Source organism: Tupaia chinensis, unplaced genomic scaffold, assembly GCF_000334495.1.
Source record: "Tupaia chinensis unplaced genomic scaffold, TupChi_1.0 Scaffold000468_1, whole genome shotgun sequence".
NCBI lineage: Eukaryota > Metazoa > Chordata > Mammalia > Scandentia > Tupaiidae > Tupaia > Tupaia belangeri.
The window spans coordinates 451534-468780 of record NW_006159977.1 but is presented as its reverse complement, the minus strand read 5'-3'; the positions used below and the strand labels follow the sequence as shown (position 1 = coordinate 468780).

The 17247-nt window shown below is 50.4% G+C and overlaps 1 protein-coding gene and 1 pseudogene across 3 annotated transcripts in view; both read left to right on the top strand.

Annotated features, from left to right (window-relative positions):
- TMEM181 (transmembrane protein 181) overlaps window positions 1-17247 on the top strand; it is a 76985-nt gene that overhangs the window by 44630 nt on the left and 15108 nt on the right. For all 3 annotated transcript variants that reach the window (XR_001370925.2, XM_014590622.2, XM_006155780.3), the window contains exons 4-6: window positions 5667-5757; window positions 6937-7058; window positions 10024-10134. Coding sequence is in view for 2 of the 3 variants with exons in the window: in XM_014590622.2 (XP_014446108.1) it covers window positions 5667-5757; window positions 6937-7058; window positions 10024-10134 (324 nt within the window). In the remaining variant the exon portion in view is untranslated. The remainder of the gene's footprint in view (window positions 1-5666; window positions 5758-6936; window positions 7059-10023; window positions 10135-17247) is intronic.
- LOC102499492 (embigin pseudogene) lies at window positions 330-1687 on the top strand (annotated as a pseudogene).

Below are 17247 nucleotides of genomic sequence, written 5' to 3'. Positions count from 1 at the left end.
TTAAAAATAAATAAATAAAGTTAAATAAAATAAAAATAAAAGTTTTAAAAATAATAATAATAATAATCCGGGGCTGTGCCTGCATAACTGATGGCACGGCCAGGCACAGTGCAGGGCTGGCCTCTGGCGCACCGAGGTAGTCTCTGGGGAGGAGGGCAGGGTGGCTGGGCCCCTCCCAGTTCACCTTTTCTCCTGCATGCTGTCCCCGGGACTGGCAGCTGGCCCCCTGCCGCCGGTTAGTGTGCACAGCGACTCCGGACCCAGACCACAGAGAGTGGAGAGCCGGAGGGAGAGCACACTGGGATGGTCACGGCAGACCTGTCGGCGCCATGAGTGCCCTCCCCTGTCTGCGGAGGTTCCGAGCACGCCGTCCTGGCTGTTCCCCTTGTGCCTCCTGGTCGCAGCACACGTGAGCCTGGCAGACAGCAATCCCCAGATTCACTAATCTACCTGTCCGAGAAGAAATGATGGCAAAATACTTCCACCTTTCCTTAGAGAGTCATAACATCACTGACTGAACGTTCTAGGATGCCAGTAGAAAAGAAAAGCTTCTAATATAGCACTTGTGTGCCAGCTTACAAAATCTGGGGATCTAAATTCGGTAAATGTGAGTTGGAGGAAAGGTGATGAACTACTTGAGAATAGCTGCCTCGTCAGCGCAACAGGAAGCGTCCTGTACCCCCAGTACAAGTTCACCGTCATTGATAGCAAGCAGCTGGGAAGTTCCTGTGTCTTTGAAGAAGGAGAGGAATGAAGGGAACATTTCATTTCAAAGTCCCTGAAACTCATGGTAAAAGCAAACCATGATTACTTACTGGGGGATTCTACTGTCCTGGTATGTAAATGTCAAGACTTTTCCTTCGAGGTGGACCTGGTATCGTAGTAGTTGGAGTGTACAGTTTTGCCCACATGAATAAGTATGTGGTCAATGGAACGTGCTAGTGAAACGAGACTTAAGGTAACACAACTTTCGGAGGAAGATGGAGGGTCTTCCTGGTACCAGGCAGTGTTCCCACTAGGCGAGAGTGAACAGCACATTGAACTTGTCGTTCTGAGCTATCTGGTGCCCCTCAAACCAGTATGGCTGAGGTGGTTCTTTTGGTGGCTATTATTCTGCTTTGTGAAATGTATACGCAAAAGAAAAGGAAGCACCCAGATGGTGGAAAGGAGTTTGAACAAATTGAGCAGCTGAATCAGATGATAGCTATGGTGTAGAAAATAACCCACATAGGCATAGAAAAAGCGAGTCTGTGGGCCAGTGGATGCAAACCATCGTCAGGAGTCATGGGAAGCTGTACGAGGAGTTGGTGTTTGTTGTTTATCCTTCCTGTTAGGAACCTCTGAGTCATATTTTTAAAGGATGAAAAATTTATGCAACATGCTCAGCAGTAGTATAAATAATATATGCTATCACAAATCTAAAATATATTTTCATTCTGTAATTGTTTTGCACTAAAACAAGGTAAATTGCATTAACTATGTTCTATGCACTATAACCCAGGATAATTCATTTTATTCTGGTCTTCAAGGAATACACAGAAGAGACACCAGCAAAATCCATTATTACTTCATAGAGCAAATACCACTCAAAACCTGCTTTATGACCAAAGAATTTATTAAAGAGAAAGCCTTTGCCGTTTGTCTTTATTATTATTATTTTTAGAGGTTTTTGCTCTAGGGTGCATGAGCTCGCCAGAGAGACAGAGAGAGACAGAGAGATAGAAAGCAAGAAATCACCCCTGGGAGGATGGCCACGCCGCAATCCCTTCTCCATTCTCCTCTCGGATCTTGGGCATGCATGCACACGCGCCCGGCGTGAATTTAAGCTCCGGGTCCGGGACTCAAACCCGGTCGACCACATGGGAGTTCAGCGACATAGCCATTACGCTAACTGCTGGTCCCTGCCATTTGTCTTAGAAAGTTTTTCCCTCCCCCTAATTATGCTTGCCATGTATTTATAACAGTTTTCACGTAGAGTTCATCCTTCTGTGATAGTTAAAAAGTGTGTCTTCACTAGGAAATGAGTACTTCCTGCCTCTGCGAATGATGGTTACTTTACAATGTCTAGAAGAAAAACATATGTTTTATTCATAAGTGTAGCCTAAAGGCAAGGAAATAAAACCATATGCTTGCTCAAAACAAACAAACGAACAACAAAAAAAAAAAAAAAAAAAAAAAAAAAAAAACAGAAAAAAAAAAAAAAGCAAATCTATTTGATGATGATGTGGCTAGTAATGACTGTCTTGACTGATATGCGTGGTAATCGTGATGGGAAAAGAAACGTTATACACTGTAAAGATATATGTAATTAAATGCGATAAAAGGGAAAAAAGATAGGCTGCCCTTACCTGGCTTCTCGGGCAACACTTTCTTCTTTTTTTTCATATTAATCATAACTTTTTAAATGAACAGTAGTGAATAGGATGCTTTAAGCTGTTGTTTACCGCATACTGAAATAAACAGATCTGTTGTAAATTCAGAAACCCACACATTTGCCATAAAATGTGCCTACGTATAAATGTGACCGAATTTACTTAAAGCCCTGTCAAACGTTTAAGCTCCTGAATACCTGCAATTACCACAGAAAGACAAGACCATAAAGTTGGTGTAAAAAAATGATATAACCACAAAGCCACAAAACTAGAAAAGCAACAATAACGACAAGTGGAAACTAAGACATCTGAAAATCCATGAGGAACCTAACAGAGCAACTTTAAAAATAGGCCATACTGGGACCAGCAGTTAGTCTAATGGCTATGTCGCTGGACTCCTATGTAGTCGACCGCGGTTTGTGTCCTGAACACGGTGGTCTAAACTCATGCCGGGTGCGTGTGTGTGCGTGCTCAAGATCCCGAGAGGAGAATGGAGGAGAAGGGATTGTGGCGTGGCCACCCCCCCGGGGAGTGATTTCTCACTTTCTGTCTCTCTGTCTCTCTCTCTCTCTCTCTCTCTGTCTGGCAAGCGCATGTGCCCTATGGCAAAAATCTCTCCAAAAAAAAAAAGAAATAGACCATACTAATCTTTCCATTTACCAAATTCTTAATCATGTAATTCCCAAATCTGTCATTTGTAAAATGCCATTCTAAAAATCCACACTTGGAATTCCAAAGCATCGGTACTTACTGTACTGTCGGCCGCTGGCCTCGGGGCTCTTTGCTGGAATCCCCTTTTCTGCTGTAGTAAGTGCGCCAGTGCTCAGGAAGGGTGCCGTTACCTCCAGGAAGCAGCAGCAAGTTTTTCACTAAGTAATAGTAGAAAGGTAAGACGCAAGACTGGGCCTGAGTGGCAGCTGGGGGACATCACGACTTTCCAAAGGGAGGTTAACCCATACCAGTCGCCTACTAGATAATGATAACTTTTAAGAATAATTTTATTTTATTTATTTATTATTATTTTTAAATTTGACCAGAGAGAGAGAGAGGCAAAGTGAGAAAGCAAGCCAACCGGTCTGGGACTCGAACCGTAGTCGGCCATGATGGAGTCCGGCACCTTAACCACTGTGCTACCTTCCAGCCCAGATGATAAGGTCTAACAACAATCACTTAGGTATCTTGTCCTTCCTTGGTATATGTGCTCAAGTTAGGGCTTGTTCTCTCTGTCCAGTTTCTCATGGGAACAGTTCTTTCTAATGGTTAGTATTTCTTCCACGAGCTCAGGTTTTTTTTTTTTTTTTAATGTGTCTTGATTCTTCACCATTGTTTTAGTCTGTTCTGTTGCTAGTCACAGAGTTACCTGAGTCTAGTTAATTATAAAAATAAAGGTGTATTCATCTCACCGTGTAGCAGTCCAAGTTCCTGGGGACGGTCGTCCTGTGGGTGGGTCACGTGGCAAGACGACGCAGAGCAGAGGCGCGTGTCTGGGTCCTGTCTCTGGTTTCTCGTAAACCCACCCTGAGTAGATCTTGGGGGCCCACCCTGCTGCCTAATCGCTCTTCCCTAAGGCCCCACCCTTCAACACCATAAAAGGATCAAGTCTTGTAATAGCTTCACAATCCAATCCAATTCCAAAACATGAATTTGGGGAGATACATTCAAATCTTAGCGACAATCTTTAGAGAAAAACAGAAGTCCTTTCAGTTGGAGAATTTGTTTCCTTCTTTGGTGAGAGCCCAGCTAGCCCTTCTGTTTTTCTGTGTGTCGCACATAGTGTCTTTACCTCTCAGCCGAACACAACTGTACTGCATTTTCATGGTTCCATAACACGTATTGTTTAAATCTGATTATTTGGCCCAAATCCCCTTTCTCTCTGCTCTCCCACTTCCCTGCCTGGGTTCTACTCTTGCAATTTGTCGAAAAGGCAAAAGAAGAAAAATAGCCTAATACTTACCCCCTTTGACCTGGTTTGCTGCTGCTAGTTTGAAAGGGTCTCTGTTGAGCCTGTCTTCACATTTTCTTTGCATTCCTTTCTTTATATCTTTATTTTTATTTACTTATTGCGTTATTTCTTTAAACTTTATTTTGGGTGTGTGCGTGCCCAAAATCCTGATGGGATGGAGAATGGAGGAAGGGTAGTGGCATGGCCATGTCCCATTGTGGGGGCGATGCTGTGTCTCTTCTCTCTCTTCTCTGGCAAGCACCCTCTGGCAATCAAAATAAATACACAGCAGAGGAATCATTGGCAATATGGTCCCTCTAATGTTTTTCCCCAGGGGTATGAAGACTTTCATAAAGCTAAAAGTAACAGACGTCCAACCGTGACCTGTCTGGCATACCAGCACCGAAGACGCCGCCATCCGGGCACTTTATCTTGTAAACGCTGATGGACCGCTTTGGTGTCATCTGTTACCCTTTTACGTCAGCATTCTGCTGCTTCTTTTTTCTGCAAGATGACTTCTTCATAATTAAGAAATATGTTGTCCCAAGGCTCGCGGAGAGGCAGAGCACCTGCGTAGTGGTTTGAGGGGCGGAAGGGAGTCACAGACCAGGCTTGGGCCTTTCACCTCCTGCAAGGCAGTTTCACTGAGGTTGCCGGGAGGAAAACTGCACTTTCGGTTTCAGAGCTAACACTCGTGCCTTTCACTGAATATAAATTTTGTGTGTTAAAATAAGGTATTTGGGGGGACCAGCAGTTAGCGTAATGGCTATGTCGCTGGACTCCCACGTAGTCGACTGCGGTTCGAGTCCCGGACCCGGTGGCTTAAACTCACACCGGGCGCGTGTGCGTGTGTGCCCAAGATCCCGAGAGGAGAATGGAGGAGAAGGGATTGCGGCATGGCCATCCCCCCTGGGGGGTGATTTCTCGCTTTCTATCTCTCTCTGTCTCTGTCTGGTGAGCGCACGCACCCTATAGCAAAAACCTCTTCAAAAAAAAAAAAAAAGAAAAGGAGGTATTGGGGGAACCAGCAGTTGGCGTAATGGCTATGTCACTGGACTCCCATATAGCCGACTGCGGTTCGAATCCCAGACCCAGTGGTGTAAACTCACACTGGACGCGTGTGCATGCATGCCCAAGATCCCAAGAGGAGGATGGAGGAGAAGGGATTGTGGCGTGGCCATGTCCCCTGGGGGGTGATTTCTCGCTTTCTGTCTCTCTGTCTCTCTTTCTGGTGAGTACACACGTCCTATAGCAAAAACCTCGCCATATAATAAATAAATATATAAGGTATTTGGTAGCCCGAAAAGCTCATGTGGATTACCTGACTTCTTTTTTTTTCTTTTTCTTTTCAGCTAAAGCCAATCCGAATACTTTCAAATCCTCTGTCCACGTATAATCAGCAGCTGTGGCTGACGTGTGTCATCGAGTTGAATCAATCAAAAGGTATGAGGCTTGGAACTTGGGGATGCTGTTTCTCTGTACAGGTATCATATTTTAGAAGCTGAAAGGACTTCAAATTTCGATAAGGGCACAAAGGTGGATGAGCGGGGAACGTCTTTGTTCTCAGTGGACAAACTGAAGCCCCCAGGTGTCTCCCAGTGGAAGGGAAAGTAAGCCGGGCCCCATCCTCCCAGGGCACTGGCCACAGCAGCTCTGCAGCGGTGCCTCTGCCCAGGGCACTTGGCAACGTCAGGAGACAGTGTCGGTTGTCACAGCAAGGGACAAAGGAGTGCCACTGCTTCTGTGAGCAGAGGTCAGGAGTGTGGCTGAACACCCTGCAACGCCCAGGACAGACCCCTGCCGTGAGGAGTTGCCTGGCCCGGATGTCCGTGTTCCCGAGACTCAGAAACCCCTGTCTCCGGCCTCCCGTGTCTACAAGGACCTACCTTCTGCTCATCTGAAATGCCCTAGTTTTGTTTCATCGCAGAGAGAATTGAGAATTTGGTCACCAGGTTATTTTCTATGTCCTATGGTTTAGATGAGTTTAAAAAGAATTTTAAAAAATAACTCAAAGACCATAGTGAATGAAGTTTTAAAAAAAGGGGTACATGTTACCAAAAAATTACCCCTTTTGGTAATATTTTAAAAAGCAAAAATGAATTTGGTATTACTACTACTTATAACAAAAAACAATTTGGAATAACTGACACAGAGGTGTTAATTGTGGTTATCTCTGGGCAGTGGGATGATAGGTGTTCAACGCCATTTTTATATGCTTTGTTTTCCAATATTTTTCCATAACAAGATTATAATCAGAAGAATAATAACTTTATAACTAGAAAAAAATAGATTGACTTCTGTTGTTAAGTTGAAAATTATAAAAGTTAAATTGAAAATTCACACGGGAAGTTAAAAATACTTCAGTAGCCATGAAATACTTGGCCTTCTGTGCTGGGCAGCTGATGGGATCTGAGCCGCGGGTTTCCGTAGGCCCCTGAGAAATGGGCTGGAAGGAGAATCCAACGTAAAGGCTGTACTCCGCAGGGCACACGTGAGGTTCGGATACGCCAGGGGTGTGTGTCCAAGGGCCCTTGCGGCTCCAAGGCCGTTTCAGAGCCAAGCAGCCCTCTGCCCTGTGAGACACCTGGCAGGGCCTCTCACCGGTACTTCTTTCTCTTGTAGAAACTTCTATCCAGACGAGCTTTCCCATGACCGTAAAAGTTGACGGCGTAGCTCAGGATGGAACCACCATGTACATTCACAACAAAGTTCATAACCGGACAAGGACGCTCACGTGTGCAGGGGTGAGTGTGCCCGGCTATGCCACCAGGCTCTGCACCATCACAGACCTGCCTCCCTGGCTTAGAGCACAGAGCACAGCAGGATGCTTCGAAATTGTCCCCAGGTTAAGACGGTCATGGGATGATGGCGTGGAAGGCTCCCCTGAAAGCTGCCTTTACAAGTTCTTACAGACTCACATGCACACGCGCTAACACATGCACATGCAGACACATGGACACTGCGTACATTTGCACACACGCCCTGAGCACGGCTGTACCTGGTCTTCCTGTCCGTCACGTACTGCTGGCTGGATCCAGAGCGAACAGCCATGGCCCCTGTCTGGCATGTCGGTCTGCCCGTCCACTGTCATCCCCTCGCCAGGTTTTTAGGTCGACTCTGGCCGTGGGGGCAGAGTACCCAGAGTACCTGGACTTCTGGGGGTCCATGGCCGTTTTTGGAGCCTCTGCTTCAGGGTGCACTGTGTGCCTGTGGGTGGGAGACCTGACGGCCGGGGTGGGGCGAGCCTCACTCTTGCTTTCATCGGTCCCATGTTCTGTTCTGAATCCGAAGACTCACATCCCTTTTCCAGAGCTGGTATCAGCACGCAGCAGGTTAATGGCACCTGGGGACTTGGGGAGTGTCACAAAAGGACAGTGCATTTGATGCTGGGACGGGAAAAGGGATGTGTGTGCACCAGATGTGGAGTGGCGGCTTCTATGCCGGGTGTCCCGCCAGGGGCTCTCCAAGCACAGTCTCCGCAGAGCCTCACGCCAGGCCCACGTAGTGCAAACTGTTATTAGAGCCTCATTTGATGCAAGACATGGAGCCTTAGGTCAGAACCGTGGCCTAAGGCAACACAGCGGTAGGTGGAGGAGCCAGGATTGAAGCCACGCTCCCTTACCCTGGAGCTGGCGGCTGTCACTACCACACAGCCAAGTTGCTGCCAGGGAAAGTACCAGCCCTGTTCACCCTGCCAGCGAGAACTCAGGTCAGGGGCTTCCCGAGCAGCAGCCAGCGCTGTCTAATGGGAGAGAACGAGGTCAGATCCCCCCTGACACCCTGGGCCACAGACAGGTATGCTGGTCAGCACAGCATCGGCGCCTGCCCTCGGTACCCAGCTGCTGCGTCTGTCACAGGCCAGGGAGGGCACCAGAAGGCACTGCCTCTCGTTCTGTGAGCAGGGCCGAGCCAGCGTCTGAGCGCGTTTTCACCTCTGTGGGGACTGCGCCCTCCCTGGGGAGAGTGACGAAGACCAAGGTGAGCAATGTGCGGGGTGCCTATGTACGTGTGCCAGCTCAGGGCGCCCAGTGTCCCCGCACCGTGCTGTGGGCAGAGGTGCTTGTTCCTCTGCTGAGTAACAGGAGGGAGGGTCACCACAGCCATCTCCAAGCAAGCATCTGCCATCCCCCATTCCCAGGCAGGACACCAGGGCCAGCCTCAGCCTGGGGCACAGGAGTCACATGGTGGTGAGGCTTTTCCTACAGCCAGCGTAGCCAGCTGTCCTGGCCTGCCCACACCAAGGGCCTCACCAGCACATGGGACGACCGGCTCGGGCCCTGCCCATGGCCTGTGCTCCAGAGAGCCAGGCTACCTGAGGGTCGCGAGTCTGACACGGCCTCTCGGGTGCACACACCATGCTGCACATGTGGCATGGGCCTCCCCTGCATCTCTGTGGCTTCTTCCTTGTCTGGGGGTGGCCCTACCTGAGCTTACACCGCCTCTCCCCTAGAGAACATTTCTGTCCCATCTCCTCAGGTCTCTAAACTGCAAGGAGCATTGCCTTGGCTTAGCAGATTTGTAAGTTTTATGTTAGAGAGGCACTCTCCACCCTCTTGTATTCCCTTCCTTTTTGAGGGAAAGACAAAAACTGCCCGAGGCAGCCAGGTGGCCTGCACCTTGAGGTGAGACCGCTGTGTGCCTCGCCAGGTGGTTTGCAGGGGTGCACCGATGTCAGCAGCAAGGCTGTGGCTTGACCAGGGACTCGCTGACCGTTAGGTTGTTGAAAATTGTGCTGCGCACACATACGTACACGCTCAAAATTCTAAGAGAAAAATAGAGGAAAAGGGATTGCATCCCTGCTGGGGGGTGGTTTTTCTCTTTCTCTCGTTCTCTCTCACCTTCTCTCCAGCAAACATATGCGCCCTGTAGCACAAGCTAAAAAAGCGAAAAACTTATTTTTATCTTCTGTGAGCAAAGGAGAGAGATTGAGACAGAGACAGCATGTCTGAGGCCATTCTGACACCCCAGCAGGGCCGTCCCACACTGGGTGATCCACCCCAGCTTCAGCCAGCCTGGGTATGGAACACGCATGCCCAGCTGTTCAGGAGGGTCTCTGGATGCAAGCCTTTCCCCGTGAGACAGCCTCCCAGACAGTTGTGTTACCATGGTGCCACTGGGCCCCGGGGGATGGATTTATAAACTGTGAAGTGCTCCCTCCAGCACAGCTGTGTTTCCTGCTGCAGAGACCTTGGCTGGCCACCTTGCGTGTCATCAGAGCAGACTGTCAGGGGAGGGCGAGTTTAGTGACTAAGGGTGGGATCACACGCTCACACGCCCAGGGTGGGCAGCCCAGGTGGGGTGAAGATGGCAGGGGAGCGTGGGGAGTGCGAGTGGTCAGCCAGAGGCCACGTGCCCTCCCAGGGCAGCCCCCCAGCCGAGGGCTGTGGTATCAGTGCCGTCAAGGTTGCCATGTGGCCGGAGCGTGCGGAGCCGGGAAATGTCCGGTTGGCGTTGCACTGTTCACTTTTCCTGCAGTCACCCGAAGCAGATGCCAGTGAACTTAAGCCACAGGTTGTCCTGGAGCCATCCATTTGGTTCTCTCTCTAGGAATGGCTTTTGGCTGGCATCTGCCTTTTTCTGGGCTTTGGGCGAGTTCCCTGGAGCGGACGAGTGCTGCTCATTTGTCGTGGAAATGTCCCTCCTGGGTCAGTCAGCAGGAGGAGGCTCTTTCTCACTTTAAAGACACAGAACTTCCTGGTGTGTTCGCAGGAGTGTGCAGAAATCATAGTGGCTCACCTCGGCTACCTGAATTACACTCAGTACACCGTGGTCGTGGGATTCGAACACTTGAAGCTGCCCATCAAGGAGATGAACTTCACTGTAAGTCATCCTGCTGGCCACAGACAGTCCATGACCCACTGTGTGAATCCGTCCTTCTATCAAGTGATTGAAATGTGTCTCTGTATCCAGTGTTAATTTTGAATAGTGGAAAATGTGTAAAGTCTAAAAAATGATGGAAAAACCACTTTCTTATGCATATGGAACCAAGAATAGTTAAAGATACCGCATCGAAACTAGAAGACCTTAGGAGCTGTGAGATTTACCAGAGTGTGGGGGTGCTCTCAGCTGGAAGGTGGTGGAGGGTTGTCAGGTATCCCCTCCTCCAAAGGCAGGCCACCTGCCCCAGCCCTGGCGGGAGGTGTCCGACTCTGCCGGACCACTGGTGGGGGGCTGTTGTAGTTTCCCACGTCCAGCTGACATCTACCTGGTGTAACCAGCATGGCGACTGGGCAGGAGGTTTAGATTGGACAGATAAGTGGGGTTCAAATCCCAGTTCCACCATTTGCAGTTTGATGTCGCTAAGCCTCCATTCTTTCCATTATCTGCATCTGCGAAATGCCCACCTCACAGAGCTGAGTATCAAGGGAAGATGTTAATAAAGACCTTTAAAAAAAGGAGCAGCTGGGGCCAGGAGGTGGCATAGTTGTTAAGGTACTGAACTCCCACAGGGCTGACCGTGGTTCAAGTCCCAAACTTGGTGGCTTAAAACTCACACCCGGTTTGCAGTGTGCCCAAAATCCCGAGAGGAGAATTGAGGAGAAGGGATTGCGATGTGGCCCTCGCCACCAGGGGGTGATTTCTGGCTTTCTGTCTGTCTCTGTCTCTCCGGCAAATGCATGCACTCTATGACAAAATCTCTGAAGAAAAAAACCCATACATAACAGCTTTACTGATGCCCCGTGCCATACCATTTACTCTTTTTTTGTTTTGAGAGGTTTTTGCTGTAGGGCACGTGCGCTCACCAGAAAGACAGAGAGACAGAGAGACAGAAATCACCCCCACCCCAGGCGATGGCCACGCTGCAGTCTCTTCTCCAGTCTCCTCTCGGGATCTTGGGCACACACACACTCATGCGCCCGGCATGAGTTTAAGCCACCAGGTCCAGGACTTGAACCGCAGCCTATTACATGGGAGTTCAGCAACATAGCCATTACACCAACTGCTAGTCCTACCATTTACCCTCTTGAAGCTTATAGTTTGGCGGATTTTAATATTCAGAGGTGTGCAACTGACATCAGTATCTAATTCATCACCCATAAAAGGAGCCTGCAGTGGCCATGTTCCGCTCCCCCTCCCCGTGGCCTGTCTCCATGTTTGCCTGGTCTGGTATCCCATGTGGGTGGGGGTGTGCACCACGCAGTCCGTCGGGACCAGCTGCTTTCCTGTGGCATGATGCTCCCCAGGCTCACCCACGTCGGTGTGGGTCTCGGGACTTCACCCCTTTTTCTGGCTGAGTACCAGCTCACAGATAGGCTGCATTTGCGCCTCCATTCTCCGTCGATGGTTGTTTGGGCCGTTTCCATCCCTTGGCTCTCATGTTGATGCCTGGACCAGGCTTCGGTTGAGCAGATAGATAGGTGTGCATGGGCTGCGAGAGCCTGTACCGAGACTGCAGAGTGCAGGCCACTTCTCTGTGCTGCTTGGCCCTGCCTCACTCCCCCAAGCTCTGCACACCGTGCCCATGGCCTCTGTTCTCCCGGGAGCCTTCCAGGGCTCAGAGGGTCAGCAGTGCAGGTGCTTTTTGTTTTTAATTTTGCCATAGGATGTGTGTACTTGCTGGAGAGAGACAAAGAGAGGGAAACTGAGAAATCACCCTCCAGGGAACATGGCCGTGTCGCAGTCTCTTCATTCTGCTCCTGGGATTTGGGGTGCATGCACACCCAGTGTGTTTTTCAAGCCACTGGGTCTGGGACTTGAACCACACAGTTGGCCCTTTGGGATCCAGCACCTTATCCTCCAGGCCACCTGGCTGGCCAGCAGAAGTGTAATAAATGGGTGCTGTTGTTCGTCCGTACTGCTTTCTTTCTCACGTTCTGTCTCAGCTATGCAGAGCGAGTTTTCTTTACCCACCTAGTAACTCCTCAGGGACTTGAAGGCGGCATCTCATCCCCTCTGAGATTTCTCCTTCCCGTTGTGCTGGGGCGTGACTTCTGTACCCTCCAATCCCAGGTTTCCTTCCTTAGCCACCCTGTCATCTGGCCAAGGGTGGGGCTCCCAATAGAGAAGGGACCTAAGAAGGTGGCCCTGGGTGTGCTCTGGGCCCAGACAGCGGCCACGCCACCAGGCTGCTCCCGTTTGCCAACTGGCGAGAACCCTTGGGACTTTGTGCTGGCTGTTCAGCTGGTCTGTCACCCTCTGTCCTGCGATCGCCGTCTCAGTCCTCAGACACCGCTCAGCTTACGGCAGTCTTGGATTTGTCATTTGTTTTTGCCTCTTGCTCCAGACTCTCGAGGTCTTCTGAGAGTGAACTTGGAGTCTGCCCTTTGTTGTGTGGCTGTCCTGCTGGGACTTTGCTCTCAGGTACCTCGCCAGCACTCTGCTCGTGTCTCAAGTTCAGGGTGCGAAGGTTGGACCCTGGCTGGGTCCAGGGCCACCCTGAACGTGCTGGTGTGGATGTACCCCGTGTGGTCCCAGCTAGCTGGGAGGCTGGGCCCGGGGCCCCACAGTGAGAACTGAGAAGCTGGTTTCTCATTTGTTTTGTTCTAAGTCCCATATTCCATGGTCACTTCATCCCGTGATTTCTACTTACCTTTTTGGAGTGGAGTGGCGTCTTGGTGTATTATGCTGCTGTGATTACAGTCACCGACCACAGACGGGTGATTTACAAGTAACAGAAATGTCTCTCACAGTTCTGGGGCTGGAAGTCCGAGACCAAGGTGCAGGCAGGCTTGCTGTGGCGAGGGCTCTCTTCTGCTTCTGAGATGACGCCCGGGCTACATCTCCTGCAGGGGACAAACTGCACCACAGGCGCGGGGATGAAGTGCAGGACGGGCCTGAGCTAGCTGTCCCAGCCCTCGTTCATGAGGGCAGAGCCTTACAAACCCCAGGGCCCTGCTAACACCACTGCAGGGAGTCATTTGAGGGGGGATTGGAGTGACCCCTTCAGACATAGCATGTGGTGGCCCCCTTCCCAAAGGAATCGTGTCCACACTGACGGCCCCGCCTGGTCCCTGGCTGCGTTGCTGGCAGCTGGTGTCGCCAGCATGACCTGCCCTGCGTGTGCAGCCCGGCGCAGACTCCTCACACCGTGCCCGTGCATCTTCCTGCCATGGTCCCCTGAGCTGTTACAGGCACTTCTCTGTCCGCGTCGCCCTGTCGCCCTCTGTGCCCTTACGGCTAACCTGGCAGCCCTTCCCTCTAACGAAGTCTCTTCCCCTTGATCTTGAGTGACACTCCGCAGCCAGCTGTTCACGGCCATTTCCTCCTCTTTCTTTCTAAGCCATGACCTATGCCTGGAGCTGAGGTTAAAACAACCACTGTGTTCCGGGTCCTTCCGTTCTAATCCTGTGGACGCCCTCTGGGCTGGCTTCCCAGAGGCCAGAGGGGCAGCAGGCCCCACTGGATACCTGCTGCTGACTTCTTAGACACACGCAGAGCAATGTTCTCGCTTTCCTCCCAGGTATTTCTGAGCAGTGTCTTTGAGCGTGTGCACACACGTGTGTTATTTTTTAGACAGGGCCTCACCCCGTCGTGATTCTCCTGCCTCAGCCTCCTGAGTAGCTGTGATTACAATGTGCTCCTGCCTCAGCCTCCTGAGTAGCTATGATTACAATGTGAACCTTTTAGGATGGGCCGGGAATCAAACCTGGGCTCCCATGTGGCCTCCGCCTGCCGAGCAGGCGTGTCCCACGTGTGCTGCCACACCAGGTGGGTGTGGTGTCTCTTATGCAGCTTTGAGTCTTGGTGGCCCAAGCTGTGAAGCTGGGGGCTCCCATCCCAGGAACTCTGGTGCTGCCTGAGTCACCGTGTGGCCCGGTCTAAATGGCGGTCCCCCTTGCGTCCCCACCCCTGCATGCCCATGGCTTTCCCCTCGGGGACTGTCTGAAGTCCCGAGGAAATGTTGGCTCTCTGTCAGAGAAGGAGCCAGCACTGGCGGCACCTGGACCGGGGTATTTTGCTCCAGTTGGCCAGTTCATGCCTCGCAGGAGTGACCTGGTCTCTGCTCGCGCATAGTCCAGGTGTTGAAAGGCTGGTTGTGCCAACTGGCCCGCAGCCCGCGGGTCCTCACTGGGGAGGAGCAGCCTGGGGCGTGCAGGGAGCGCTGTTCCCACGGGGCGAGCTAGTCTCTGAAAGGACAAAGCCGGCTTTGTGCTAAGATTTCACAGGAACGGCCGAAGCCAGCGTGTCCTCTGGAGACTTTACTTTATCTCCTCTTACTCTGTTTTTTAATTTCAAAAATATATTTTGAGTTTAAAAATAAATGCAGGCCAGCTGGGGTGGCACAGTGGTAACACAGTGCTTCACCATGCTGCAGCCAGTGACAAGGTCCTGGGTTTGCATCCCTGGGTCTCCTTGTGCACCCTGAGAGACGTGCCCTTAATCCTGGCTGGCCGAGATCATGGCATGGGGGTGCCCCCATCAGAAGAAAGAAAGAGGGGCCAGTAGGTGCCATGGAGGTTAAAGCGCTGGTTCAAGTAGCTAACCGTGTGGTTTGAGTCCTGGACCTGGTGGCTTGGAAATCACACCTGGTGTGTATGCCTGCATGCCCAAAAGCATGAGAGGAAAATGAAGAAGAAGGATTGTGGTGTGGCCACCCCCCCGGAAGTGATTTCTCACTTTCTCTCTTTGTGTTTGTCTCTCTCTGATGAGCACGTCCACCCTGCAGCAAAGAAGAGGGGGGGGGAGAGAGAGAGAGAGAGAGAGGGAAGGAGGAGGGAGCGTATGTCCTCCCTGAGGCCCCCTCCCTCCATATTCTTAGACTGAAAATCCATGTTTACTCGGCCCCTCGGGGCCTCCCAGCTTGCTGGCGCCCTGCTCATTTTCCCCTGTTCCATTTTAGTTCGTTTCTATTGTTGTGTCTTGAACTTCCTAATCACTGTAGTATCTAATCTGCTGGTGATCATCTTCCAAGCCTCTAGTTAACACAGGAAGTCTTTGACTTAGCTTCTTGATGTCCTACTCATACTAATTCTGTCATCTGATTTCCGGGCCGGTTCTGATTGGTCAGTCTGTTCATCAGAATGCTTTATGTTTTCTTGCTTCTTTGCATGCATGGTACTTTTTGATTCAATACCAACATTATTGATCACTAAGTTGGTCTTCTCGTATTTTTAAGCTTTATCCTGGGATGTTTTATATTACTTGAAAGGAGTTTGACCTCTCACCTCTCAGCCCCTTGCTTTTTGTAAAAACAAACAAACAAAAAACAACAAAAAAAAACAACAAACAAAGAAAACCCGATGATTTACTTACTTATTGGTCTTCTCGTATTTTTAAGCTTTATCCTGGGATGTTTTATATTACTTGAAAGGAGTTTGACCTCTCACCTCTCAGCCCCTTGCTTTTTGTAAAAACAAACAAACAAAAAACAACAAAAAAAACAACAAACAAAGAAAACCCAATGATTTACTTATTATTTTAATTCACCACAGAGAGACACAGAGAGAGATAAAGAAAATGAGAAAGCAAGCCTCCAGGCCTGGGACTTGAACCACAGTGTTCAAGTCATGATTCCCGCCATGTGAGAGTCCAGCACCTTAACCCCGCCCCATCTGCTGGCCCCAGGCCTTGCTTTTAAACTTTGTGGGGTGAGACCAAAACAGCTTTAGGTTCGTGTTTGCCCACCACTGAAGCAAAGCACTGGGCATTTGGTCCCTGCTGCCCTTTGTGATTTTCTTGTCTGCAGGAACAGGCACCATGACCTGACCCTGTGGCTGCTGGTTGCTGGCCCCTGGGAGGTTCTTTCTTCAGCCCTGGGTAGATCACTCATATTTGGGTGCTGGTCTGCCCTCAAGTGAAACACGGGGGGTGACCTCGGCAGATGCTGGGGTGCTCCCTAAACAGCTCTCCTGTCCACACTCTGTCCTATGATCGAGCCACCTCTGTCTTCCTGACCTCCCAACTGTGTGTCACAACCTGGGGAAACCACTGGGTGCCTGGGGCAGCCACCCCACCCCACTTCCTAACAGAGGCCATTGCCCTTGGTTGCCTCCTCGATCCGGTGTCTTAACCATTCTGTCTGTGTGTGTGTGTGTTTGTGTGTGTTTTAGATAGATCGAGTGGCTGTAACTGTGTGTGTGTGTGTGTGTGTGTGTGTTTTAGGTAGATCTAGTGACTGTACTGTGTGTGTGTATTTTAAGTAGATCGAGTGACTGTACTGTGTGTGTGTGTTTTAGGTAGATCGAGTGACTGTACTGTGTATGTGTGTTTTAGGTAGATCTAGTGACTGTAACCGTGTATGTTCGGAAGCAAATTTTTAAAATGGCTCAGATCTTAGGACCAGCAGAAGGCTTGAAATAGTTATGTCGCTGGACTCCCATGTAGACAACCGTGTTTCAAGTCCCAGACCCTGTGGCTTAAAACTCACATCGAGCATGTGTGCATGCGTGCCCAAGATCCTGAGAGGAGAATGGAGGAGAAGGGATTGCGGCGTGGCCATTACCCCAGTGGGGGGAGGGGCAGATTTCTTGCTTCCTGTCTCTTCCTGTCTGTCTTTCCCTCTCTAGTAAGTACACGCGCCCTATAGCAAAAATCTCTCTTAAGAAAAAGGCTCAGATCTTAGTTCAGTGCATTACAGTGAGGCTAGTGCTTGGCCCTCGGGGCTGCGTTCTGAGGTTGGGTTGCGTCTGGCTCAGGCCGAGGGGCCTCCAGCCACACCTTCCACCCTCTGGCAGCAGGTGCGTGTGTAGCCTTGGTTCCATGAGGCCATGTGGGCAGGTGTGAGCTGGTCAGCATGAGGACTGACCGTGTTAACTGCAGTTTACTTTTCTTGTTTCAGACTCATATTTACATGTTTTACTTACACTTTTTTAGAACGCTGTGCTCATATTGAAAAATGACTTTTTTAAAGTCTGGCTTTTGGGGCAGGTGGGGCTGCAGTAGTACCACGCGTGGAGCTACCTGGGAACCCCAGTGCATGTCCCAGGCCCTCCCTGTGCACGCCAGGTGCACACGTGCCTGTGACCCAGACAGGCCAGGGCGGGGGAGGGGGGG